Source organism: Chamaea fasciata, unplaced genomic scaffold (genome assembly GCF_029207755.1).
Source record: "Chamaea fasciata isolate MVZ Bird 193981 ecotype frontalis unplaced genomic scaffold, bChaFas1.0.hap1 SCAF_41, whole genome shotgun sequence".
NCBI classification, from domain to species: domain Eukaryota; kingdom Metazoa; phylum Chordata; class Aves; order Passeriformes; family Sylviidae; genus Chamaea; species Chamaea fasciata.
The window spans coordinates 1,006,375-1,033,489 of NW_027094126.1; the positions used below are offsets into that span (position 1 = coordinate 1,006,375).

Genomic DNA, 27,115 nt, shown 5'->3' on the forward strand with positions numbered 1-27,115 from the left:
TTCTGTGGTGGGGACTGGGCTGGTTTTGGGGTCCCCTTTGACGTTTGCACATGGTGGGGGGGTCCCCATGCCTCCCCCCTTAAATAAACCCATTTCTTACACCAAAATAAATGTGGATTTATTTGGGTTCCCCCAGGACCCCCCAGATTGCAGGGAGCATCCCTGTGCCCCCTTTTCTACCAGCCCTTTCTTCATTTGAGGGGGCAGTTCAAGGGGTGCACGAGGTTTTGGGGGGCCTCCAAGAGGGGGTTGGAGGGTCTGGCATGTTTGGAGGGGTCAGGGAGGGGTCTCAGGGGGAGTTTGAGGGTCCCCAGTAGGACTTTGGTGATGAAGATGGTGGGGAGGGCAATTATGGGGGCCCCCTTGTGCTCCCCCCGAATCAGGGGTGTCTGGGAGGGTTTGGGGGTCCAGGAGTGGTTTTGGGGGAGTCTCGGGGGGGAACTGGGGGTGTTCAGGACCTTGGTGATAAAGGTGATGGTGGTGGTGGTGGGTTGGTTATGTGTGTGTCCCTGTCCCCTCCTTGGCACAAGGGGCACCAGGGGGTTTTGGGCATCCCCAGATGCTTTTGGTGGTCCCAGGGGGTTCTGGGGGTCCCTCAATGTCGTGTCCCCAGCAGGACCTTGGTGGAGACGGGGAGGAGTCCCACTGGGCGTTGAGGGTGCCCCTGAGCCCCCCCTGCCTCGGGGGGCTTTGGGAGGCCCCAGATGCTTTTTGGGGTCCCAGGGAGGGCCCTGGTGTCTCTCAGTGCCGCGTCCCCAGCAGGACTTTGGTGACGAAGGTGACGATGGCCCCCGCCGGCTGCTCGGGGTCCAGCTCCGCAAACACGTGACACGCGTTGCCCCCCCCTGGTGCCCCCGCCTGCTTCGCCACGAACCCGAAAATCCTGGGGGGGCGGCAGGGGGAAGGGGGCGAGGCCAGAGTCAGGTCTGTGTGTTTCCCCCCCCCTGCTTTCCGGGGGTTCCCGTTCTGGGGGTCTCTCCACGTACCTGGCTGTGGTCCCGTCGGGGTTCTCCCACCTGGGGGGGTTAAAGGGGTTCGGAGGTCTGGGAGGGTTTGGACGGTTGGGGGTCCCCCCCCTGCCCCCCGTGCGCCCCCCCCTCACCTGCGGTCCTGGGGGTCGGTGCCACAGTGGGTGACGCTGCTCACGGGGTAATGCCGGCGGAAAAAGAGTCTGGGGGCAGCAGGCACGGGGTGAGGGGGGGTTGGCAGAGAGGGGGGGGCAGGATGGGTGGCTGGGCCGGGGTCAGTGGGTGCTGAGCGGTTTGGGGGGGCGGTTGGGGTTGGCTTTGGGGGATGTTTGGGTTCGGGGGATCAGTGGTTTGGAGGATGAGGTGTTTAATGGGGCGGGTGGTTCAGGGAGTGGGGGTTTTGGGGCGTTTGAGAGGGTTTGAGGTGTCAGTGTTTGGTGGTTTGGGAGGTTTCGGGGAGTTGGTGGTTTTGGGGGGTTCGGTTGTTTGGGGGGGTTGGTGTTTGAGGGAATCCCGGTTTGAAGAGGTCCGGGAGTGGGGGGGTTGGGTGGTTTGGGGAGGGTCGGGCATTTGGGGTTACTGGGGGGTTAGAGGGGTCTTGGTTTGGGGGGTTTGGGGGTCCCTCACTTGCGCTGCCGATCCGTCAGGGTGATCCCCTGCGCTGACACCTTGAAGTGCACGGGGCTGGGGGCGGGCCGAGGGGAGCCCCCCGCACTCGGGGCCCCCTCCAGGAGGGACCCCACGGCCTTGGCCACGGCCTGGGGCCCAGTCAGGGCCTCGGTTCCCACCGAGCCCAGGAAGAGCACAGAGCAGGCTGGGGGAGCAACGGGGTGGAAGCTGCCCAAACCCGGGGCCAGCCTCCCCAAAACCCGGGGCCAGCCTCCCCAAAACCAGGGCCAGCCTCCCCAAAACCCAGGGCCAGCCTTCCTAAAACCAGAGCCAGCCTTCCCAAACCCGGGGCCAGCCTTCCTAAAACCAGAGCCAGCCTCCCCAAACCCGGGGCCAGCCTCCCCAAACCTGGAGCCAGCCCCCGCAGCACTTCCAGTCGCGATGCCAACCCCACACAGTGACCCAATTCCAGTGCCTGCCAGTAACCCCCCCCATCCCGGTGCCCCCCCCTCCAGTGTCCCCAGTACCCCCCAGTGACACCAGTACCCTCCAGTTCCCCCAATCCCGTTTCCACCAGTCCCCGCGGTGTGCCCAGTCGTCCCAGTCCCCCCAGTCCCACCTGCCCCCTGCCTCAGGAGGGCTCCGGCCGTGCTGACATTGGGGGGTCCGGGGGGGTCCGGGGGCTCCTCCTGCAGCTCTGGGGAGGAGGGCACAGGGTGGGGGGCGGCGGCCGGTACCCCCCGGTGCCCCACCGAGGACCATCTAGAACCCCCCGGCAGGGGAAATACAGGGGCCAGGGGAGTTTGGGGGAAAATTGGGGGTACGCTGGGGTGATTTGGGGGGCTGGAGGAGTCTCTGGTGGGTCCCGTCTGCCTTTTTGGGGGGGGGGGGCCCGCCGTTTGGGAGTGTCCTCGCAATTTTGGGGATTCCCGCAGTTTTGGGGGCTTCTGTGGTGTTGGGGGAGGACCGGCGATTTTGGGGTATCCTCGCGCTTTTGGGGTGTCCCAGTGGAGGTTATGGGGTGTCCCCGCAGGGGTTTTGGGGTGTCCCCGCGGTTTTTGAGGTGTTCCCTCGTCGGTTTGGGGGGTTCCGTGGTGAGTTGGGGGCGTTCCCAGAGGGTTCTGGGGTGTCGCGTGGATGTTTTGGGGTGTCCACACAGTTTTGGCGTGTTCCCGCAGTTTCTGGGACGCTCACCTGCGTGTGGGATGCGGAGGGTGCAGGGTAGCGAGATGGGGGTGATGGAGTGCTGCAGCACCAGCGCCGGGAGGCTCCCTGGGGGAAAGAGGGGTCAGGGCACCCCAAAACCCCCACTGACTCCCCAAAGCCCCCATAGATTCCCCCGGACCCCAACATCCCCCCCGGCCCTCCTAGGTCCCCCCCCAGTTCCCCTTGAGACCTCACTGACCCCCACGGCCCTCCCCCACCCTGGACTTCCCCAATCCCCCTCAACTCCCCCAGACCCTCAGAGACCCCCCCAGATCCCTCCGCTGTTCCCCCCGAGCCCCCCTCACCAAAGTAAGGCTCCTCGGGGCACCCCCGGATTTTGACCCCCCGCGGGCCCGTCTCGATCAGGAAGTGCCGGACCAGCTGCTCCTGAGGGTCCCCTGAGGGGCCGGGGGGGTCAGACACCAGGGAGACCCCCGAGACCCCCCCACAGCACCCCCTGACGCCCCAGTATTTTCTATGGGGCATTTGGGGGGGTGTCCATGGGGGGGATCTGGGAGGGTTGGGGGTGTCCAGACCCCCGAGACCCCCCCCCCCCATGGACAACGCCCCCCGACCCCCCAGTACTGCATGGGGGAAGGTCTATGGGTGGATTTGGGGGCTGCTGGTGGGGAATTTGGGGTGATTTTCAGGGGTCCCTGGGGTACTGGGGGCGTCAGAGCCCTGGGAGATGCCCGAGAACCCTCCTGGCCCCCAAACATTCCATGGAGGGGAGGTGGATTTGGGGCGTGCCGGGCGGTGTCTGTGGAGCCGGGGGGGTCTATGGGATTCGGGAGAGCTTGTGGGGTCCATACCCGCTCTGGGGGTGGCGCGGGGGGGCGGGACCCCCACCCTGAGTGCGAGCCCGAACGCCCCCGGAAAGCTGCTGCTGCGGCGGACGAGGAACGAGCCGGGAGGGGCCGCCTTGAGCAGGGACACGGCTGGGGGGGCACGTGGGGGTCACACGGGGGGGAGGGGGCACACGGGAGGACCCCACTGACTCCCCCGTTTAACCCTCCAAGCCACCCATAGACCTCACCCATGAATCCCGCACAGATCCCCCCCGGTCATCCCCCACAGACCCCAGCACTGACCCCCCAGACCCCCCGCAGCTCCCACTGACCCCCCAGACCCCCCCCCATAGCTCCCACTGACCGCCCCCTGAGCCCCCCAGACCCTCCCATGCTCACCCGATCCCCCTCAAACAGCCCCTCAGTACCCCCCAAATAATCCCCAAGAACCCCCCAAGCCCCCTGGGAGTTTCCGGCCCCCATGCCCCTCCCCACCCCCCAACCACTCGGGGGTCCCCACCGCCCCGTTCCCCCCGCCCCCCCGTACCTTCCTCCCGGGACAGCCCCGGTTTGTACCAGAACTTGGTCGTGTCCTGCACGAAGGTGCCCCCGGGGGGGCTCCCGCCCGGCGCCGCCCCCTCCGAGGGGTGTCCCTGCCCCCCCCCCGGGCTGCGCTGGGGTGAGGAGGGGTCCCGGGGCCCCCCTGGGGCCGGGGGATGCCGCTTCTCGGGCAGGGGCGGCTGCGGGGCCGGGGGGGGGACCGGGGGTGCCGCTGCCGGGGGAGGGAGCACGGGGAGACTCGGGGGGGGCACGGAGGGGGGCTGGCCAGGGGGTCCCCTCAATGGGGCTCCGCCGCCCTAGGAGAGCACAGAGAGTGGAGTGAGACCCCCAAAAGACCTTCTGGGGGGCCTTCAAAAGCCTTCCTCCAGCGGCTCCTTTGTCCCCTGCCGCCCCCCAGCATCCCCCGGATCCGCCAATTATCCTTCAGCCCCGCCAAATCCCCCCAAATTTCCCTCAATTTATGCCTCAGCTTCCCCAGGGCGCGCCCCAGCTCCTCCGTGGCCACGACCCCTCCCCAGAAGCCCCGCCCTAGCCCCCTTAAACGCTCCTCAACCCCCCCAACACCCCTCCAGACCCCCTCCATGAACCCTTTTACCTCCAACAGATGCCCCAGGACCCCCCAATAGCCCCTTTCACGCCTCATAACCCTCCCAAGAGGCCCCCACAGCCCTTTTAGGCCCCTCCAAATCCCCATTAACCCCTTTGAGCCCCTACTTTGCCCCCCATTTTTACCTGTCGGCTCCTGGGGCTCCCCCATGGCGGGGGGATCGTAGCCCCCTTTTCCGGGAGGGGGTCCCCGCTCCAGCCCCAGCCCGGGGCGGCCGCAATGGGGGCAATTTGGGGGCTCCAGAGGAGGCGCGGGGGGGCCCCCCCCAGCCATGTCCGCCACAAATTGGGCGGGTAGGGAGTGGGGAGACGCCCCCCCAGCCCTGGCAGTCCTGGCAGGGGCAGAGGGGCGGGAGTCCCCCCAAAAGCAGGTATCCCCCCGCCACTGGGCGCCCGTAGCCCCCCCACGGGGGGAACCCCTCGGACAGTGAGCGCTGCACCCCCCGTTTTGGGGGGTCCCGGGGGGAGGCCAGGCTGGCTCGGCGGCACAGAGGGGGGCACGGGGGGGCCCAGGAGCTAGGAGGGGCCCAAGGGCTCGGGGGGCTGTGGGATACTGGGAGGCTTTGGGGCGCTGGGGGGCTGTGGGATATTGGGATCCCATGGGATGCTGGGGGGCTGTGGAGTGAGGGGGTCCCGTGGGCTACTGGGGGGCTGTGGGATGGGGGGGGAGCATGAGACATCGGGGTCCCGTGGGGGGCTGCCAGTCCCTCGGATACTGGGGTGATGTGGGAGATTGGGACCCCAGGGGATACTGGGGTGCCATGGGGTTTTGGGGGGCTGTAGGATGTCGGGGAGCTGTGGGGGGCTGGGGTCTCCTGGGATGTCAGGGTCCCATAGGGTGTCAGGGTCTCATGGATTATTTGGGTCCCGTGGGATATTGGGGGGCTATAGGATGTTGGGGACTTCTGGGCTAGTGGGGGGCTATGGCGAGTGTGGGGGCCCTGGGATGTTGGGGATCCATGAGATGGTGGGGTCCCATAGGATTTTGGGGTCCCATAGGGTGATGGGGACCCCCGGGACGTTGGGGTTCCATATGGAGTTGGCATCTCCAGGGATGTTGGGGTCCCATGGGATGTTGGGGGGCTGTAGGGTATCGGCGACCCCTGGAATGTTAAGGTCCCCTGGGATATTGGAGTGATATTGGGCACCACGGTGTCCTGGGATATCGGGGTCCCATGGAATGCTGGGGACTCACAGGATATTGGGGTCCTGTGGGTTATTGGGATCTCATAGGGTGCGGTGACCCCGTGGGATGTTGGGGTCCTGGGGGATACTGAGGGGCCATGGGGTGCCGGGGTCCCGTAGGAAGTTGGGGACCCCTGGGATGCTGGGGGGCCATGGAGTGTCAGGGTCACGTGGGGCACCAGAGTCCCATAGGGTTTTGGGGTGTCATAGGGTGTGGGGGACGCCTGGGATTTGGGGGCCCCATAGGATGTGGGGAAGCCGTGGGGTGTTGGGGTCCCGCAGGATGTTGGGGGGCTGTGGGGAGCAGGAGTCCCATGGAATGGGGGCGTCCCGTGGGATGGGGAGGTCTTATGGGATATTGGGCTCCCATAGGATGTCGGCGTCCCGTGGGATGGGGGGGCCTCATGGGACACGGGGACCTCATGGAATGTGGGGGTGCCGTGGGATATTGGGGTTCCATGGGATACTGGGGTCCCGTAGGATGTGGGATTCCTGTAGGGTGCTGGGGTCCAGAGTGGTTCGGGGGTCCCATAGGCTGTGGGGGTCCCGAGCGGTTCAGGAGTGTCAGGGGACTCCTCCCCAGGGCCGGGGGTCTCGCGGCCCCCCCGCACCCCGAAGCCCCCCAGCAGCTGCTCCAGCTCCCGGCGCTCGGCGGCCGTGGGGGGCGGGGGGCGGCCGTGGGGGGCTCCGGGTGGGGGCGGGGAGTCAGAGTCCCCCCTGGGGGGGGAGGGACCCCCCTTCTTGTGCACGCGGGCGTAGGGGCTGCCGTCCAGGGGACCCCAAGTGTGGGAAGGCTCTGAGGGGCAAAAGGGCGGTAAGCACCCCCAAAACCCCACGGGACCCCCTGGAACACCCTGGGACCCCCTGTCTCCTCCCCCATCCCCTTCAGACCATGGGGACCGCTCCTGTATGTCCATATTGTCCCCCCAAACCCCCCGTGCACCCCCAGTTCCCCGCAGTTTCTCCAGGCCTTCAACTCCCCCCCCGAAGATGGGGACCCCCCCCAGGCCTCCCCCAAGTCCCAGCCCTCCCATATCGTGGCCCCCCCGAACACCCCCAGTGCCCCCGGCCCCTCAAATCCCCCCAGCCACCCCTGACACTCCAGGTCACACCAGCACCCTACAGCACCCTGAGCCCCCCCCGCATGCCCCAGACCCCAGGCCATGGGGTTCCTCTTCCCCCGCCATGCCTCGGGGACCCCAATTTCTCCCGTGACCCCCTCTTACCCTCGGGGCCGTCCCAGTGCCCCTCGTAGGAGTCCCGCCGAACCGCGGGGTCTCGCACCCCGTAATCGATGGGGGAGGCGGGGGGGCCGCGGGGGGGCACCCAGCCTGGGGGTGGGGGACAGGAGGGGTGGGCGGTGAGGGGGGGCCCCGGCGGGGTATCCCCGGGGATCTCCGCCCCGCAAAACCCACCTTCGACCCTCTCGGGTCCTGAGGAGAAGATGAACTCGACGGTGGCGTCAGGGGGGAAGCGCTGGTCTGGGGGGGGGGGCAGCAGGGGACGTTTGGCGGAGCGTGGAGGTGTCCCCATAACCTGCGTCCCCAAATCCCCCCGCACGCCCCCAGTCGGCCCATTCCCAGCCCTCGTCCGCCCCCTGCACACCCAAATTCCCCCAGGTCTGCCGTCCTTGTTCTCGTCTGGGGAGGGCACAGGGGAAGTGGGGGCGACCCCGTTATCTGTGACCCCAAATTTCCCCGTGTCCCCCCTCCTGGCGCCCTTCGAGTCACTCCAGGTCCCCTCTCCTCCTCCCCCCCGAGGCCCTCTAAGCACCGCCACACTCTCCCTGTCCTCCCGTGTCCCCCCAAACCCCGCAGTCCCCCCCAGCCCGTCGTATCCCCCGCGCCCTCACCTTTCCAGGCCACATCGAGCTCGTCCCGGCGGAGCCTCAGGCGGGGCCCGCGCAGGGTGCCCGTGTGGAACTGAACCCCAAAAACCGCCTCGCGCCCCCCCCGCCGCCGGTGGTAACAGCGCACCTGGGGGGGGGGGGGGGCACAGGTGAGTGAGGGGCACGGACAGGTGAATTGGGGGGGTCACACACACAAAGGTTAGGGGGGGTCGCCCCATCCCCGCACGCCACCCGCGACCCGCCCCAGACCCTCGGAGCACCCCCCGGCCTCCCCCCCCGTCCTCCGACTCCCCCGCGCCCGCCCCCCTCACCATCACGTCGCCCTTGAGCAGCAGCGCCGGTTCCAGGGTGACACAGAGCGACTGCGAGGTGGGGGGGCTGCTGGGGGAAGAAGGGGGGCATTTTGGGGGGGCAGGCTTGGGTTCATCAGTTTTGGGGGGGGTGTCAAGGTTAGGGGTACCCCCTGAAACTCCACCACCCACAGAGCACTGGGGGAAATTGGCGGTGAAGGTTGGGGGAAGCCCCTGGACCCCTCCAAAGGGGATGATCGGGGGGTGCATATCAGGTTTGGGGGGGCGACGCCCCCAACAGGCACAGCAGGGTGGGAATGAGGTTTGGGAGACCCCGGGACCCCCCGAGGAGCAGGGGAGGTCAAATTTGGGGTGGGAGGTGTCACTCACTAGACCCCCGAGGTGTAGACGAGCTGCAGCGATTGGTAAATCTTGAGGAAGGGGCGGCAACCTGCGGGGGGACACGGGGGGATCATTGGGGGGCCCTAGGGGTTACCGGGGTCCCTCTTCACCCCAAACTGACCGTCGGGGGGGTCGTAGGCAGGCAGGGGGGGCAGCAGGACGTAGTGCAGGAACTGGGGGGAGCTATTCAGGCGGAGCCGCCCCGAGAGCAGTGCCCCAAAATCCTCTGTGTACCTGGGGGGGGGGGCATGGATGTGACCCCAAAATCACACCAAAACCACGGCATAACCACGCCAAAAATCCCCTCAAAACGACCCCAAACACCAACTGAAACCACACCAAAAATCACCTCAAAACCAACCCTAAGAAGCACCGCAAAATCACCCCCCAAACCACCCTAAACCACACCAAAAGTCACCCCTAGAACACCTTAAAACCCATCCCAAAAGCACTCAAAAAAAATCACTCCAAAACCACCCCAAAACCACCCGAAGTAGTACCCCAAAAATCACCCCAAACACCCCACAAAACCCCTCAGAACCTCCCTGGAAACCATTCCCCAAAATCACCCCCAAAACACCCCAATCCCCCAAATCCCAGCATGACCCAGACCCCATAACCTCCCCGCACCCCCAGGACCTGTAAAGCCGCCCCGGACCCGCCCCCCCCCCCCCCCCCCCCCCCACCTGCGCTGGGAGGGCTGCAGGACCCCTCCCAATTTCTCCTCGCAGAACCTCCTCATACTCAGCGCATTCAGCGCCTGCTCGGGGCTGGGGGGAGGTGAAAGGGGGATCAGGGTACCCCCAAAGTCCTCGCGACCTCCCTGGGACCCCTAAGACTCCCCCAAGCCCTTCCACAGCCCCAATCCTCCCCACGACCCCCTTTAACCTCCCCATGACCTACCTCAGCTTCCCCATAGCTCCCCCACATCCCCGTGCCCGCCCCCGGGCCACCCCTGAACCCGAGGACCCTCCTTTGGACCCCCACTCTGCCTCCAACTCTCCATAACCTCCCCAGTAACCCCCATAAGCCCTCCAAGCCCCACCCGTAACCCTCCCGATGCCCCAAAGACCCCCGGCGCCCCCTCACCTGCCCCACACGTCGCTGTAGTGCAGAAACGCCCCCACGACCACCCCGACCGGGGCCTTGCTGCCCTGGTGGGTGGGGGGACGGGTGAGGACCCTCAGGACCCCCCAGTACCACCCAGTGCCCCCCCATAGCTCCGAGTACCCCCCGGTGACTCCCGGTGTCACCCCCACTGACACCCCCGTGCCCTGCAGCATCACCCCCCATAGCCCTGAGTGCACCCCAGGTATCCCCGGTGCCCTCCCCAGTGTCCCTCCCTGCCCCCCAGTGCCCCCAGTGCCTCCCAGTACCACCCAGTTCCCACCCAATTGCCCCCCCAGCCCCTTCCCCATTGTCCCCAGCCCCCCAACCCCACGAAAAGCCCCCTCAGAGGCCCCCAGACCCCCCCGGCTCCCCCACCTTGCAGAGCAGCACGGCCACGTTGCGGGGGTGCCCCCCCAGACACCCCTCGAGCGCTTTGCAGACGGAGCAGAGCAGCTCCAGCGGGGGGGCCAGGAGCTCCGGCCACCCGAAATCCAGCACCTGGGGGGGAACCCTCAGAGCCGGCACCCCAAACACCGCGGGGGGACCCCAAACCCACTGGGACACCCCCAAACCTCTCGCCATGCCCCCGGGTCCTCCAACTCCCCCCCACGACATCTCCAGCACCCCCCGCGACACTGCGAACCCCGAAAGGACCCCCGCACCCCCCAGGACACCCCCCACCCCCGGCACCCTCCCGACCCCGCGGAACCTGCCCCGGGACTCCCAAATGCCCCGGGGAGACTCCCAAACCCGCGAGACACACCCCCGGGGCCCCCAAATCCGTCGGGAGTCCCTCATACCCCCCAAGATCCTCCCGGACCCCCCCTCACTTTGGGGTTCAGGCGCGTGAGGTCGCGTCGCTTCTCGGACAGGTTGAAGATCTGGAGGGACACGGAGGGGGTCGGGGGGAGCCCGGACCCACCGGGGCGATCCCGAAACTGCGCTAGGACCCCCCAGCACACCCCTGGAACCCCCAAAATCCCAAGCCCCCAGCCACCCCGGGTCCCTCGTGTCTTGTCCCCCCTCCCCAGGACTCCCAGTGCCCCCCGCAGCCCCCCTCGACCCAGTAGACCCCCAGTGCTCTCAGCAGACCCCCAGTGTCCCCCCCCCCCCCCGTCCTCCCAGACCCCCTCCAGTTGCCCCCAGTTGCCCTCACCGTGTAGTTGGGGCCGTGCCGCGCCCCCAGGAGCTTCGCCAGGTGCCGCAGGTGCCCCCCGGGACCCCCCTCGCTGTCCCCCGGGACCCCCACGCTCAGGATCCGCTCGGTCACGAACGTCAGGTCCAGGGGGGGGAAGGGGGAGGCCTCGGGGCTGGGGGCACGAGGAGTCCTGGGGGAGAGGAGGGGCTCAGAACTGGGGGGCCGCACCCCCAGAACCCCCAGAACGCCCTGGAGGGAATTTGTCCCTTCGGGACTCTCTCAGCACCCTAACACCACCCCCCTCCCCATAACACCCCAACCTTCCCCCAAACGCCCCAGCACCCCAAAATCTCTTGGGACCTCCCCCAAATTTCCACCCCCCCCCTAATCCCTGAGACCCCCCCGCACCCCCAACCCCGTACCTGGGCAGGGTGCTCCGCTGGGGGGCGCTGTCGAGCGAGGAGCCCTGGAGGGTCCCGGGGGTGCCCCAAAAACGAGGGGGGGAAAAGGGGGTCGGGGGGCACCCAAAACATGGGGGGAGTTAAGGGATGTTCCCAAACACGGGGTGGGGGGAGGGCGTCAAGTGCCTTCAGGGGGGGCCAAGACAGGGGGAGCAAAGGAGGGGGGGCAGGGGGGTCCCCAAAACAGGGCGGGGTCGAGGGAGTCAAGGGGGGGTCAGGGAGATCCCCAAAACCTGAGGAGGGTAGGAAGGGGGAGGTCAAGAGGGGTCAGGGAGGGGTAAGGGGGCGGCTAAGGGGGGGTGTCAGAGGGATCCCCAAAGTCACAGGAGTGTCAGGGGGCTCGGGGCAGGTCGGGTGGGGGGTCAGGGGGGTTTTGGGAGTCCCGGGAGGAGGGTTTAGGGAGTTCCCGGGAGGGGGTTGGGAATACTGGGGAGAAGTTAGGGGTCACGGGGCGGTCGGGGAGTCGAGGGGGTTTTGGGGGTTCCGGGGGTTTCGGGGGTCTCACCACGCGCTCGCTGCGCCGCACCGGGGCCGTGTTCCGCCTCTGGAGGGGCACAGCGGGGTCTGGGGGGGCCCGACCACCGGGGAGGAGGCGGGGTCCTGCCCGGGAGGGTTTTGGGGACCCGAGGGGGGATTTGGGGGGTTCAGGGTCCACTGAGAATATCGGGGGTGTTGGATCCTGACAAGAGTGTTTGGGGCTCCCGAGCGGGAATCCCGTCTCCTGCTCGGGGGGGCTTCGGGGGGTTTCACCTCTTCCGTGGGGTCCCTGATCCTGCCCGGGGAGTTTGGAGGTCCCGAGAGGAGTTCGGAGGGTCCTGCCCGGGGGTGCTTCGGGAGTTTCGGGTCGTGCCCGAGGGGTCTGGGGGTCTCGAGGGGGGTTTGAGCGGTCTCGGGTCCCGCCCGGCGGGTTTGGGGAGGTGTCGCGGCCCCCCACACTCACCAGCTCGGGCGGGGGCAGAGGTTGGCACGGTGACGTCACCTGGAGGAGGACACGGGGGTCAGCTCAAATGGGACCCCAGCCCCAAATGGGCCCCCCCGCCCTTGGGTGACGCCCCCGTCCCCCGTCGTACCTTGTTTTCACATCTCTTGTGGGCGGCGACTTTGCAAACTGGGGGGGGGACAATGGCGACATCAGGACCCCCCAGGGTTCCCCCAGACACCCCCCCCAGGGCCCCCAGTACCCTCCACAATATTCTTCCGCTGCCCGCAGTAACCTCCCAGTATCCCCAGTAACCCCTCACTGCCTCCAGTAAACACCCCTGTGCCCCCCCAGTGCCCCCAGTAACCATCCAAGTGAGCCTCCCATGCTCCCAGTGCCCTCCCAGTGCCCCCCCAGTGCCCCCCCAGTGCCCTCCCAGTGCCCCCCCAGTGCCCCCAGTAACTGCCCAGTACCCTCCACTGGCCCCAGTAACCTTCCAGTCCGGAGCCCACTGCCCCCAGTAGCCGCCCCCCGACTCTATTCCCCCATCTAGCCCCCCCAGTGTGTCCCGGGGGTGTCCCGGGGGTGTCACCTCTGCATACGAGCCCGTGCGGTCCCAGGGGGGTTCCGCAGCCCCCACAGGGCGTCCCCCGGCGCAGGCTCCGCTCGCGGAACGTGTGGGGGGCGGGTGGGGACGGCCGCTGCTGGGGGGACACGGGGGAGTCACTGCATGTCATGTCCCCCCGTGTCCCATCCGTGTCCCCCCATGTCCCCGCCCCGTGTCACCCTCTGTGTTTCTTCTGTGAACCCCCCGCGTCCTCCCCGCGTCCCCTCGGTGACCCCTCCGTGGACCGACCCCTGTCCCACCCAACTCCCATCGTGTCACCTCCGCGTCCTCTCGTGCCGCCCCCCTGTAAACCCCCCCTCCTCCTCTGGTCCCGTCATGAGTCTCCAGGTGTCAGCCCCTTGTCCCCCTGCTGTCACCCATGTCCCTCCTTGTGTCCCCCCATGTTCCCTCCACAACTTCTCACTGACCTCTCCGTGTCTCCCCTCCGGGTCACCCGTGTCCCCTCCATGACGCCGCACGTGCCCCCACGTGTGTCCCTATCATGTCCCCCTCTTGTCACCCCCAGTGTTCCCCCATGTCCCTCCCCCGTCCTCTCCTGTGTTCCCTGTATCCCCTCCCGTGCCCCACTCGTGTCCCCTCATGTTGTCCCTGCGTCACCTCTCTGTTCCCCCCATGCTGTGACTCTCTCGTTTCCCACATGTCGCCACCCCCAGCTGCCACCCCGGTGTCCCCCAAGTAACGCCCGCATGTCCCCCGCGTCCCCCCGACCCCCTCCGCTTGTCCCTCCCGTGATTTCTTGTCACTCCCATGTCAACTCCGCTCTCTCTCCCGTGGCCCCCCGTGGCCCCCCGTGTCGCTTATGTCCCACCCGTGTCCCCCAGTGTCCCCTCGTCTCCCTCCCTGTGTCCCCCCCCGTGTCGTCCCGCGTGTCCCCCCCGTGTCACCCCCGGCCCCTCTGGCCCCCGGCCACGGACATCGAGTCCCGCAGGAAGCGGGGCAGGGACAAGCCCAGGAAATGGCCCCCCCTGGGACGACCCCGCCGTTCCCACGGAGGGGGAGGGGGGTGGGAGTGTGTGCGGGGGGAGTGGGACAGCGGGAGGAGGCGCGGGGGGGGGGGCGTGGGACGGGGAGGGAGGGCCCTGGGAAAACAGGGAAAAAGTGGGAAAATGGGGGAAAAGAGAAAGTGGAGGCGAGGGGTGAGCGTGGGAAAATATGGGGAGGGGCAGCGGAGGGGCGGGGGGGGGTTTCAGACTCAACTTTCCCCCCCAGGCCACCCAGCGTCACGCGTGGGGAGGGGGCGTCTGGAGCGGACGGCGGGGGATCCCCGCGGGGGCGGCACGGGGGGGGGGGGGAATCCCGCCGCTTCTTTCCCCCGCACCCAGCCCCCCGTTCCCCACCGGGGAGTCCCCACCCCACGCGGGACCCCCACCCACACAGGGACCTCCCCCGGTCCTACCATGTCGGGGCCATCGCGGCGGCCGAGCGCGCGCAGCAGCGTCCCCACGGCCCCGGGGGGCTTCATGGGGGGGCTCCGCGGGGGCCTCGGGAGGTCCCAGGCGCTCCCGGGGGGCGGCTCGGGGCTCCCGGTGGGTCCCGCGAGCGGCTCCGTGGCCGAAGGCGCGCGGGGAGGGGCCGTTTCCGCGAGCCCGGAGCCTCTTCCCGTGCCGGGGGGGGACACGGACACGGGGGGGACACGGGGGGGACGACACAGGAACGACACGTGTGGCCGCGGGGAGGGGACACCGGGAGGATCATAGGGGAGACAAGGAGGAGACACGGGGGATGCACACAGGGGACACACGGGGAGGGGACATGGCGGGGACACCGGGACGATCACAGGGGAGACAAGGAGAGGGGACACGGGGGGGACACACACGGGGGACACACGGGGTGACACCTCCCCCCTGCTGACGCTGCCTCGGTTTCACCCCTTTCTCCCTTCCAGTATCCCCCAAAATTCCACCCGAGCCCCCTTGGGACCTTCCTGGCGCTGCTCCCGCCCCCTCTTCATTCTCCTCCTCCTCCTCCGCCCCCGCCCCCCCCCGTTAACCCGGGACCCCCAAACTCGGGGGGAAAGGGGGAGTTGGACCCACCCCATGGGGACTCCCAAATTCGGTGGGAAAGGGGATCCTCAGCCTCTGCGACCCCCAAACTCGGGGCAGGGGATGTAGGTTTGGAGGGGCTCAAAGGAACCCCACAAAATCCCGGGATGGGCTCCCCAGGGGAGCGCAGAGACCCCAAACCCCTCCCTTCGGATGCCCCTGGGGGAAGCTCGTTTCAAGGGGTGGAATCAGGGTTCAGGGGGTTTGGGGGGGCATTGGGGTGGGGGTTATTGAAGTGGGGGCGTTTTGGGTTGCAGGGGGGGAATTGGGGTGCAAGGAGTGTTTTTGGGTTTGAGGAGGGTTTTGGGGTGCAGGGCTGGTTTCGGGTGTGGGTTATTATGCAGGGGAAGTTGGGGTGCAGGGAGGGAACTGGGGTTCAAGAGGGGAATTGGGGAGGGGCTTTTTGGGGTGCAGGAAGAGGATTTGGGTTTGAGGGTTTTGGGGTACACAGAGGGGGCTGGGGGGCCTGGATCAGGGCCCCCTCCCGGTCGGGGTTGTCGGGGTCCCCTTCTCCCGGCCCCTGGGGTCCTCCCAGTCCTGGGGGTCCTCCCCCCGCATCCCAGGCCAGGACAGACCCCCCTTTGTGGGGCCAGAGCCGCCGCGGGGGGGGCCCGCATTCCAGCAGTGGGGGAGGCGGGTTCCAGCATTCCAGCGGTTGGGAAGAGCCGGGAAAGAGGAAGGGCCGGGGGGGCCATCCCAGGGCTCAGTGCTGTGCCCGCGCCCCCAATTAATTACCGTTAATCATCGGGGGTGGAGGAGGGAGGGATGGAAGGAAGCAAAGAAGGAAGGACCAGGATGAAAGTGGAGGAACAACGAAAAAGGAGGAGGAAGAGGATGAAGAACTAGGGATGAGGAGGAAGATGGAAAGGAAAATGGAGGAAGGTGAAGGAAGAATGGGAGGAAGGAGAGAGAGAAGCAGGAAAGAGAAGGAGGAAGAAGGAAAGAGGAAGAATGAGGTGGAAGGAGGAAGGTGAAAGGGAAGCAGAAAGATGGAATGATGGAGGGAGAGGAAGAAGTAAGGAAGGGGAAGAGGAAGGGGGAGGAGGAAGAGATGGTGGAAGGAAGGAGGAAGATGGAGGAGGAAAAGCAGGAATAAAGGATGAGGAAAGAGGAGGAAGTGGGACAAGGAAGAGGAAGGATGGAATGAGGAAAGAGGAGGATAAGAGAAGGATGCGAGAAGGAAGAAGGAAGCCTCAGGAGAGGAAGGCCAATGTCAGGGCAGAAAATTCCCCCTGGGGGGCTTGGGCACTGCCCCATTCCTCTTTGGGGCGGGGAGAAGAGCAGAAGGATTTGGGGCCTCTCTGGATCTTTTTAAGCTCATTTTATTGGAGAAAACAAAGCAGCCCCCAACCTGGGGGAGAACCCCCAAAGTCCCCCAGGACCTCCCAAAACGTCTGGGAAGGTTCTTTTTACACATTTTTACAGCCCACCCCAAATCCCAAAATCTTGGAATATCTTGAGGTTCTGGGGTGGAAATCCAGGTTTTCCTGTGTAAAGGGCAGGGTTTGCATCCCAAAAATTGGGTGGGGGAACTGGGGGGACACCTGTGAGCAGAAGGATGAGGAAGGTGTCTGGGGAAAATCGACATTCCAGAGGTGCAGAAAATGGGGGGCAGAGTGGGATCCCAGACCCTGGAGGATTTGGGGGGATTGGGTACCTCCCCATCCCTGTTTTGGAGGGACTCCAGTAAGGATTGGGGTGGGAGGAAGGCCAGCTATTCCTCACCCCTTATTCCATGGAAAACACGGAGTGGGGGGCTGCTTTTCCTTTGAGAAAACTCTTGGAATTACCCCTCCTGCCCCCTGGGCTGATTTTGGGGCGATTCCCGTGCATTCAGGGTGGGTTTTTTCAGGATTTAAGAAGCCGTAGCTGAGGGAATTGATGAGTTTTAGGCTTTATTTCCGTCTCGCCTGGATCAAGGTTGGGATTTTTGGGAATCTCCGGAGGTTCCCGTGGCGGCTGAGGAGGAGGAGGAGGGGGAGGAAGCTTTTACTCAGCTCCTTCTTCATCATCACCTTCATCCTCCCCATCCATGGAGAGCGCGGCGTATTTGCTGGCGTGGCTGAACTACAGGGAAAACCAGGAAATATTCCCAAAAATGGGATTTGAGGGGGATAAAGATCCTTAGGGGCTCACATATCCCAAAACCAGGGGTCACAGGGGGGCCAGAGACATCCAAAATTGCACGGGTGGTTGAGCTGGGAGGGCCAGGGGGGTCATTATTGAAAAAAATTCCCCAAAACCCCAAGATCTGGAGGGGATGAAGACCCCCAAGGGGGTCATGCACCCCAAAAAGGGGTCTCAGACTGCCCATGGCTGAACTGGGGGGGGGCTGGCAGGGGGCGGGGGGCACTGAAACAGAAAATTCCCAAAACACCCCAAAAAATGAGATTTGAGGAGTCAAAGTCCCCTGGGGATTCACTCACCCCAAAGAGGGGTCACAGCCCCCTGTTAACTGGAGGTATAGGGGGACAGTTGTGGTGAAAATTCCCCAAAACCCCCCAAACCCAGGATTTGTGGGAGGTCCCTCCCCCAGTCTTGGGTCCCCCTGGATCCTTACAGAGGGGGGGTTCTCCTCCAGTTTCTTTGGCTCGTGCTCCTTCCGGGGGTCCCTCCTGGGGGGCAGAGATCAGAGGTCAGTTCCTGGGGAAATTCCCAGTGCCCAGGGGGGTTTCCCGGTTCCTGAAGGGGGGTCTGGGGGGCCTCACCTCTCAGGGTCCCCTGCAGGGCCGCGGCTGCAGCTCCGGCCCTTGGAGCTGCTCTCCCGACCCCCCTCCGGCTTCAGTTCCTCTCCTGGGAAAGGGTGGGAGGGTTACAGCCCCCAAAACCCCCTGAGGCCCCAGCGAGGCCTCAACATCCCTGGAAACCCCTAACCCCCTTTAAAACTCCCCACAGAATCCCTCAACCCCCCCGGATCCCCTGATATCAACCTCCCCCCAAGCCCCCCCAAAGCCCCCTGAGTTCCCCCAAAATCCCCAACCCGCCCCCAAACACCCTCTGAGCCCCCAAGTGCTCCCGAGACTCCCCCAAACCCCCAAAACCCTCCCCAAGCCCTCTCATTCTCACCTCTCCTCTGGGGGGTCCTGGGGGGGCCCCCATCATCTCCAGGGGGGGAGGGGCCAGGGGGGCCCCCACTGGGGAGAGAAAAAAGATGGGAAGGGGCATCAGGGGGGTCCCGGGAATGGCCCCATTCCTAGGAATGGTGCAATGGGGCATGGGAAAGTTGGGGTACGGCCTGGGAATGTTGGGGTGGAGCACAGGAATATTAGAATGGCGCGCAGTGAATTCCTGGGAATACTGGGATGGGGCACAGGTAACACCCATGAGCCCTAGGACAGTTGGGATCAGGCACAAGAATGCTGGGATGGAGCCCAGGAACACACCTGAGAATGGTGGGAGGGGACACAGGAAGGTTGGGATGGAGGCAAAAGAGCCTCCATAGGCTTCAGGAGTGTTGGGATGTGCCACAGAACCCTAGGATGGGGCATGGGAATATTGGGACGTGCAGCAGGAACATCCCTGGGCCACAGGAATGCTGGGATGTGCTCCATGGAATGGGCCACAGGAACACTGGAATGGGGCACAGGAACATCTCTGCGATTCAGGTATGTTGGGATGGGCCTTAGAAAGGTCAGGATGGGTGGCAGAAATGGGATGAATCACCCCTGGCAATGTCGGGGTCCCCTTCTCCTGGCCCTTGGAAGGGGCTTCAGCAGGGAAAACCAGGGACCCATGGAATGCTCTGGGCTGGAAAAGCTGCCCCCAGGCTGCTCCTTGCTGGGACACCCACCTGGTCGGGGAGGGCTGCTCTGAGTCGGAGCTCTGGGAATTGCCGGGGGGGTTCTGGTTGCTTCGCTTCATCCAGGCGTTTTCCTTGGGAGGCGGTGCCGGCATCACCTTTGGCTTCTCCTCCCGGGATTTGGGGGGTGGTGAGGGCGGCTCCTCCTCTTTTCCTAGGGGCTCATTTTCCAGGGATTTCTCGCTCTCCCTCCTCCGCGTGGCTGGGGGGGGACACAAATCCGTGTGGGAAGTGCCGGACACCCTGGGCTGGGATGTTCCGGCCACCCCGGATCCCCACTCACTCCGGCCAGTGGGGCCTGAGCCCGCGGACGTTCCCGGCGGTCCTGCAGGGCCGCTCTGGGAGGATTCGCTGCCTGTCCGGGATCGCTCCTGGTTCTCCTCGCTCCGCCAGCTCGGATGCCTGGGATAGGGCAGGAATAGGATCAGGGGGCTGGGAAAGGGCTACCCCTTCCCACCTTTCCCATAGGATGAGCACCATCCCACCCAAATGGATCATTCCCACCCATCCCACTTTTTCATAGGGACCATTCCCCATCCCTCCCATCTCTCTGTGGGGATCAGCCTTGAATTTCTTGAGGGATCATTTCCACCCCATCCCACCTCTCCATGGGGATCACTGCCTGCCCATCCCCATCTTTGCCATGGGGTCATTCCCAGCCCATACCCCCATTCCTAAGAGACCATTCGCTACCTCTCACCTTTTGGGTGGGATCATTCTTTGCCCATTCCACCACTACCAAGGGATCATTCCTTACCTATTCCACCTTTCTCACGAGACCATTCCAGCCCTTTCCCACCTTTCCCAAGGGATCATCCCCATCCCATTCCCTCTTTCCCAAGGCACCATTCCCACCTTTCCCGGGGCCGTCTGTCGATCCTCTTGTCGTCCTCCAGCTGCCGCTGGAGTTTTTCCTGCTCCTTCTGGAGCCGCTCCTCCACTTCCCGCTCCCGAGCCGCTGTATCCACAGGCTTGGCCTCCCCGAAGATGGAAACGGCCCGGCTGGATTGGGCAGCGGGAGCTCCCGAAGTTTCCTCTTCCTTGGGAGCACTCCGGGGCTTCAGGTTGAGCTTCGGTCTCTGGGTGGGACCTGGGAAGGAGCCGGGAGATCCCGGTGGGCACTGATCGCACCTGGAACAGTGTCCCATGCCACCATTCCCGAGGGATCATCCCCTTCCTCTGCCCACCTTTCCTGAGGGATCATTCCCACTCTCTTTCACTTCTCCATGGGGAACATTTCCATCCTAGCCCATCTTTCCAGAGGGACCATTCCCTGTCCTTCTCACCTTTCCATTGGGATTCTTCCCATCCCATCCTGCCTTTCTCAAAGAGACCCTTCCAACCGCATGCCACCTTTCCCAAGGGATCATTCCTATCACACCCCAGTATTCCCATGGGATCATACCCATTCTATCCAGCCTTTCCCAAAGGAACAGCCCCAGTCCCACCCCCCACCTCTGTCCTCGCGGCGGAAATCATCCCGGCCGTAATCATCCCGGGAATTCCACCGATCCATCCGGTCATCCCGCCGGTCATAACGATCCTCATAGCCACGGTAGTCGTCGTCCCGGCGGTATCCGCTCCCGAAGGCTCTCCGGCCACTGCCTATTCGGGAATCATAGCCTGGGGAAGAAGGATCCATCTGAGAGTGATCGGGGATAATGCAGCCCAGATTCCCAGTGGTAAGAGTCTGGGAATTAGGGGGATTCCCAGTTACTCGCTGGCCATGGGGGGGGTCTCTCTGCTCCTGAAAACCCTTGGGAATTCCCACCTCGGTCATAATCCCTGCTGCGGTCGTCGTAGCGATCCCGGCTCCCAAAGCCACGATCCATGTCCCGCCGTGGCCCGTCCCGATACCGGTCATCATAGCGATCACGATATCCTGGAAGTGGAATGGCATTTTACTGGGATAGGCAGAGATTTCCATGACGAAGGAGGAAAATCTCAGTACCGCTCCACATGGGAGAGGAGGAGGCCCCATTCATCCCTACAAACTGGGAATGAGCTCGGGTGGAAATGAAGAGTTTTGGGAATGAATGAGTTTGAGTAGGAATGAGAGCTGAGAATAAATGAGCTCCAAATGGGGAAGAACAAGCTCAGGGTGGGAATGAGTTCTGGGACTACATTAGCTCCAAGTGGGATTCAGTTCTGTGAATAAATGAGGACCAGAACAAGCTCAGGGTGGGAATGAGCTCAGGTAGCTCCTAATCTCAGGCAGAGCTGTGTCAGGTGCCCCTGGACAATGCTGGTTCCCAAGACACAGGGGAAAGAGCTCCTGGAATGCTGGGCCTGTTCTTTTCACTCACTGTCCCCAAATCCATCGTCACTCCGGCGCGGGGGGAAGTCATCGAAGGCGTCGGGAGCAGCTGGACGTGCGCGCCAGTCGCTCTCGAACCGCTCTGAGTCCCGGAAGCGATCCCGGTCTCTGCCGAAGCAGCGATCGTCCCGGTCTGCTGGGAGCCAGGGACAGGGGCAGGGATAAGGAGAGGGAAAGGGAGAGGTAAAGGAAAAGCAAATTAAAAGGAAAGGAAGGAAACAGGGCAGGGTCAGGGTTGTGCCCCTTGCCACTCTCCCTGAATCCCTACCCTGCCCAATCCGCACCCTCAGCTGGACGCTCACCTTTATCCTGAGCTTGATCTGCCACATCCACTCGTATCCTTCTGTTTCCTAAAGACTGGAAAACAGTGGGAAGTGAGTGCTGGGCTGGGAATTTCCTCCTCATATCCCACCTGATCCTCTCCTCTTCCAGCTGGAAGCCATTTGCCCTTTTCCCATCACTCCAGGCCCATGTCCAAATCCTTCTCCAGGTCCTTGGTGCCCCTTTAGGCCCTGGGATGTGCTCTTGGAAGCTGGGATTGGACTCACCTCTTCATTCAGGCTCAGGGCCTGGAACAGGGAATCAATATCCTCGAATTCTGCATATCCGAAACCTTTCAACCTCTCAGGATTGGTGGGTTCCCGCGGGAGCCGCACGGCGCTGATCTGCCAAGGGAGGGAAGGCGGGGAAGCTCCCCTCAGGATCTTGCCAAAGGGGAATGTGGAAGGGCAGCAGGATCTGGGATGGAGCAATTCATGGATATCCAGGGATTGAGGGGGCTCCTCATGCATGAGGAGGGAAGAGGGGGTCCCACCCCAAACACAGCAGAGCTTTCCAACATCTTTGGATTGAGGGACTGGGAAGAGAATTCCAGCTCTGGCAGCTGCACTGGGAACAACGGGAAGGGCCAGGTATGCTCTTCAGGCTCCAGCCCAGGCTCAGGGAAGCAAGAGCCATCTCAGAGCTCATCCCAGTGGAAAACCAGCCCTGGATGTGTCCAGCACGAATCTCGCATGGACACAGGGTAGCACACAACCTCCTTTCCCTGGATTTGGTTCCCAACGTGTGGGAGCTCCTTGCTCGTTCCTGATCAGAGCCCTGGGAAGTGTCAGGAGCCACCGGTACGCCTAAATGACATCTCAGGTGGTCACGGGGGCCCCAGAGCATCCCTTGGATTTTCCTGGGATGGATTTCCTGATGGGAAACCTTTTGGAAAGCCAGATCTAACTTGGAACAAAGGAGAACCCACAACACCATCCATGGAATTATACTTAAAGGATGGCAAGTGCCAAGGAAGAAAGAAAAGGAACGAGGAAGGCTAAGGTCAGGTGCGGAGCTGGAGAGGGAAGAGCAGGATTGGTTCAAATGGGAATAAACTTGGTTTTTGCCAATTTGGGACTAATTTCCCTGTGGTTTTTAACACCTCTGTGTGACCCATGAGCTTCCTGATGCTCTTTTCTTTCTACTGGGGAGTGAGTCAGCTGCCCTGCGCCACCCCCCAGTCTAACCTCCACCTGATTCCACAGGGAAACACTCCACTGGAGGCTCCTCAATCCCACTGGAGGAGCAGGAATGGGTGATCCACAGCTGGGGAATCAAGGGATTCTCTCAGGATCAACCTACAGACACCCACATCCCAGGAAAATGCCCCACGACAATGGATATGGGCATTCGAGGGAGAGAGCCACATCCTGAGTTCCCACGGCATGCCCGTCCTCTGGAATGTCACTCACATTGAGCCCTCGGAAGAAATCCTTGATGGACTCTTCCGTGACATCATAGGGCAGGTTTCCCAGGAATGCCGTGTACGGGGGTGATTTGGGGAGGCGGCTTCTGTCGATGTTGGGCTCGCGGGCGGCGCGCGGGGCCGTGGGAAGGATGGAGCGGTCGATCGGAGGCGCCCGGTAAACGTCGTCATCATTGCTGTGCCACGTGGTGGAGACTGCGGAGAAATCTGGGATGTGGGCACAGACACACACGGCCAGAGCCAACCGGAGCTGACCGTGGCCATCCAGAGCTGGCCAGGTCAACTGGAGTCGGCAAATCACCCCAAAACCCACCCAGATGGAGGCAGCTGAAAGCAACCGGAGTCATCCGGAGCCAACCCGCGGGAACTGGAGTCCAGCAGAGCAATGGCAACTGCTGGCAGCATTGGTAAATCCATGGAAAAGGGGCCCTGAAGCCATCCAGAGCAGCCAAGGCAGGGATAGGCAATCACATGGGACGGATTTCCAGGATTCATTCCGGCTTGGATTCCAGCCTGGCTCAGTGGGAAGCTCTGGTGAATCCAATCCCCAAAACACTTAATATCCTATTCCTGATCCCCCACGTTGCTGGACACTGAGTCTCATCCCTAAGGAAAACTTGCATGGCTCTCCCAGCTTCATTATTCCCCAAAACAAGAACAGCCAGTGGATTTTTCCAGTTGTGGGTGCCACTGGCAAGAAGGAATTCCAATCCTGGAGCTGGGAATGCCAATCTGGAGGGCAGAAATTATGTTCCAGGAGCTGGGAATGCAGACCCAGAGCCGGAAATGACAGTCTGGGAGCTGGGAATGCCCTCCATGATCCAGGAATGCCCCTCTGGGGCAAGGGAATATTGATCTTGAAGCAGGAATGCCAGTCTGGGAGCTGGGAATGCCAATCTCACTGCTCAGAATGGTGCCCAGGGATTGACAATGCTGTTCCACCTTCGGGAATGCTGCTCCAAGGACTGGGAATGCCAATCCCAGAGCTGGAAATGCCTTCCAGCCTCCGGGAATGCCATTCCAGGGGCCAGGAATGCCATGCTCACCTTCCAAGTCATCGGTCTCGTCGGCCCAGCTCACAGGTTTGGGGATGTAGGTGGGGCCCCCCCCCGCCCCCCCCCATCCTCCGCCAGGAAATCCGTGAGCGTCAGCGTCTTCCCCTTCTTTGGCTTCTTCTTTGCTGCTGCTGCAGGAGCGACCGGAGACACGGATCAGAGTGGGAATGGGAGTGGGGGGAACAAGACAGGGAATGGAGGGGAATGAGACAGGGAATGCATGGGAATGAGAGGAAATGAGAGTGGGAATGGGCAGGAAAAGAGAGGGAATAAGAACGAGAATGAGAATGGGGTCAGAGTGGCAACAGTGGGAATGGAGCAGGGATGGGTAGGAATGAAGAAGGGAATAGGCAGGAATGAGAGCTGGGACAGGCAGGAATGAGAGCGGGAATAGGTGAGAAAAAGTGTGGGAATGGGAGGCACTGAGTGGGAACAGGTGGAATGAGAGCAGGGATAGGAACAGGGCAGGGGCAGAGGGGACTGGGGACACTGGGGTGGGACAGAGGACACCAGGATGGGACATGAGGAGCTGGGATGGGACACAGTGATGGGACAAGAGCCACTGGGACCCAATACTGGGAGTGGACTTGAGGAGCTGAGAGGTGACATGAAGTGCCAGGATTGGACACGAGGCACCAGGACAAGGGACACTGGGAAGGGACAGGAGGTGCTGTGATGGGACATGGGATGCCAAGAGATGACAGGAGCCACCAGGATGGGACACAAGGCCTTGGGATGGAGCACAAGGTGACAGGATGGGACACAAGGTGGGACATGGCACACTGGGATGGAATGGGAAGAGCTGGGATGGGACAGGAGCCACTGGGAAGGGACATGAGATAGGACAGGAGGAGCCAGGAGGAAACAGTACAGGAGGACATGGAGCACCAGGATGGGACAGGAGGCCCTGGGATAGGACACAAGGTGACAGGTGGGCCATGGGACAATGACAATGGGATGGGACTAACTAGGATGGGACATGAGATTGGATAGGACATGCCAAGAGGGGACACGAGATGTGACACAAGGCATCAGGATGAGACAGAAAGTGTTGGCATGGAACACAGAGCACCAGGATGGGACAGGAGGTGGGACAGGAGGAGTCAAGAGGTGTCAGGATGGGACATGAGGAGCCAAGAAGGGACAGGAGCCACCAAGATGTGACACCGGTCACTGAGATGGGACATGAGGCATCAGGATGGGGCACAAGGTGACAGGATGTGACAGGGGGTACTGAGATGGGACAGAAGGCACTGGGAGGGGACGAGGATACAACACGAGTCATCTGGGTGGGATATGGCACTGAGAGAAGACACAAGGTGCTGGGATGTCCACAAGGGCATCAGGGTGGGACAGGAGCCACCAGAATGGGACAGAAGGAACTAGGAAGGGATGTGGGGCACCAGGACCCGAGGAACTGGGATGGGACAGGAGGAGGCACAGGAGGAGCCACTAAGTGACAGGAAGGGACATAAGATGGGACATGGGGCACTGGGATGGGAGAGGAGCCACTGGGACAGGACACTGGGATGGGACAGGAAGAGCTGGACATGAGGACCTGGGATAGAGACAGGAGACACCAGGGTGGGACAGGGCTCCAGACTGGGACGTGGGACACCAGGATTGGACAGGAGCCACAGGGAGGGCACACATGAGGGGACAGGAGCCACCGAGCCACCCCCCAGCCCCCTCTATTCGCTATTCCCACTGGGAAGACCGTCCCCCCATCCCACCCCCTGTGGGGACACATGGAGGCACATGCTGTGACCCTCCTGGAAAGCTGGGATATCTCCTGGAAGGCGGGCTTTGATTCACAATTCCCCCAGTCTTCCCACCTTCCAGGAAGAACTGCTGCCCTCATGTGGCTCTGCTGCTGGATCTGGGACCTTTCCTGGCAAAAAATGCCGCATTTTCCAGGAAAAATCCCTCCGGGTGGAGCTGGGGTGGTCTTGGAGCCCCAAAGAAATGGTGGATTCCCCTCGTTCCCCCATCAGGATCTGGGGAGGTCAACTGTGCTCCCAGGGGAAGGAAAACTGATGCGTTTTAGGGATATGAAAGAAAAAGGCATGGAAAAAACATTCCCCTCTCTTTTTTAAGGAGAGATCATAAATTTTTGGATGGTCAGAGCTCCGAGCAGAGGGTGGAATAATGATTAATTAATCAACTGAAGGGCTTTAACAAGAAGAAAAAGGATGGAGGTGAGATGCTGGGATTGCTCACGTAATGGCCTGGAAATGTATTATTCCATGGAAACCCAGCACGGAGAGAACCACCACCAGTGTTTTCCTGTGGGAATTGGGAGGGGGTGGTGGTGGTGTGTGAGACCCCTGGGATGGCTCCATCTTCACCCAATCCCTCCCTACCATGGATTTCAGGGTAGCGTGGGGCCCTTCTGGGAATCCCACAGGAATCCCAGCCTGGGATCCGGGAGCCTCAAGACCCTCTGAGCTGCCTCAGGGTGACCCAACCTCCTTCAGGAAATCAGCTTGGGACACCCCTGGGAATGCGGGAAGCACCTGAGGCCCAGGGAAATCTGGGACAGGAATGGATCCAGGTGGGAAAACACCGAACCTGGGGATGGGGGGGTCACCTTCCAGCCCCTCGTGCTCACCCCTCCCGCTCCAAGGAGAGTCGGGGATCCCGGCAGATGCTGCGGGATCGGGAATGGAGGGAGGAACCGAGTTGGGTCTGGGGGGAGTCTGGTGTGCCCCCCCACCCCGGGATCAACCCTGGAAGGGCTGGGAGGGGTCACATCCCGCCCCGCCTCTCCCGTTACTAACCCCAAGGAGCCTCAAGGGCACCGCGGGCCCGGGAAGGGGCTCCCGGTGCAGCCCCTGGGGGCAGATGTGTGTGTGGGGGAGGAGGGGGGGCTGATCCCATCTCCCAAACTCCCGGTACCGGGGCCCCCCGACCCCCGCCCGTCCGCGGCCACGTGGGCGCGTCGCCCCCTCCCCCCCCCTCCCGCGCGCACGCGCCGAGCCGCGCCCGGCGCGCGCACGTCAATCACCGGCCGGGCGCACGCACGTCAATCAGCAGCCGGGCGCGCGCGCCCCCGCCAATGGGAGGCAGGGGGATGTTGGGGGGGCCCGGCGCGCGCACGTCAATCAGGGGCCGCGCGCGCACCCCCCGCCAATGGGAAGTGGCGGGGGGGTGGAAAGGCGCGCGCCCGCCCTGAGGGGACGCGGCGGAGGAGGAAGGGGGGGGGGGGGGTGGGGGTTCGGTTTTCCCGCCGCTTGCCCCGGTTTTCCCGCCACCGCCTTCCCCCCCAGCCCCATCTCCGGGAGCGGCGGTGCCCGGAGCAGCCCCGGGGCCGCCATCGGTGTCGCCATCAGTGCCCACGGAGCCCCGCGCGGGCCGCCGGGGCCCGGGCCCGCGGCGCAGCGCTCACCTGGGGCCGCCATGTTGGGACGAGGCAGAGAAGGCAAAGGACCCGGA

At 63.6% G+C, this 27,115-nt stretch overlaps 2 protein-coding genes across 2 annotated transcripts; both read right to left on the minus strand.

The window, feature by feature from the left end:
* Window positions 1-643: 643 nt before the first annotated feature.
* TNS2 (tensin 2) lies at window positions 644-14,290 on the minus strand. The gene is given in 27 exon segments (XM_066207341.1): window positions 644-883; window positions 987-1,016; window positions 1,103-1,171; window positions 1,596-1,782; window positions 2,197-2,274; window positions 2,772-2,849; window positions 3,089-3,181; window positions 3,596-3,721; window positions 4,119-4,428; window positions 4,865-5,152; window positions 5,155-6,719; window positions 7,150-7,254; window positions 7,339-7,404; window positions 7,776-7,899; window positions 8,084-8,153; window positions 8,453-8,513; window positions 8,586-8,698; window positions 9,151-9,234; window positions 9,554-9,618; window positions 9,950-10,072; window positions 10,405-10,455; window positions 10,731-10,902; window positions 11,135-11,178; window positions 11,679-12,152; window positions 12,244-12,281; window positions 12,685-12,796; window positions 14,117-14,290. Coding segments are annotated over 27 exon segments (4,734 nt in total). The 5' UTR covers window positions 14,183-14,290; the 3' UTR covers window positions 644-741.
* A 2,354-nt stretch (window positions 14,291-16,644) lies between these two features.
* Window positions 16,645-27,081, minus strand: EIF4B (eukaryotic translation initiation factor 4B). The gene is given in 16 exon segments (XM_066207303.1): window positions 16,645-16,829; window positions 17,323-17,377; window positions 17,471-17,555; window positions 17,829-17,896; window positions 18,553-18,763; window positions 18,845-18,963; window positions 19,417-19,651; window positions 20,017-20,184; window positions 20,333-20,443; window positions 20,868-21,011; window positions 21,181-21,235; window positions 21,427-21,543; window positions 22,612-22,820; window positions 23,672-23,735; window positions 23,738-23,811; window positions 27,069-27,081. Coding segments are annotated over 16 exon segments (1,806 nt in total). The 3' UTR covers window positions 16,645-16,751.
* Between the last annotated feature and the right edge of the window lie 34 nt (window positions 27,082-27,115).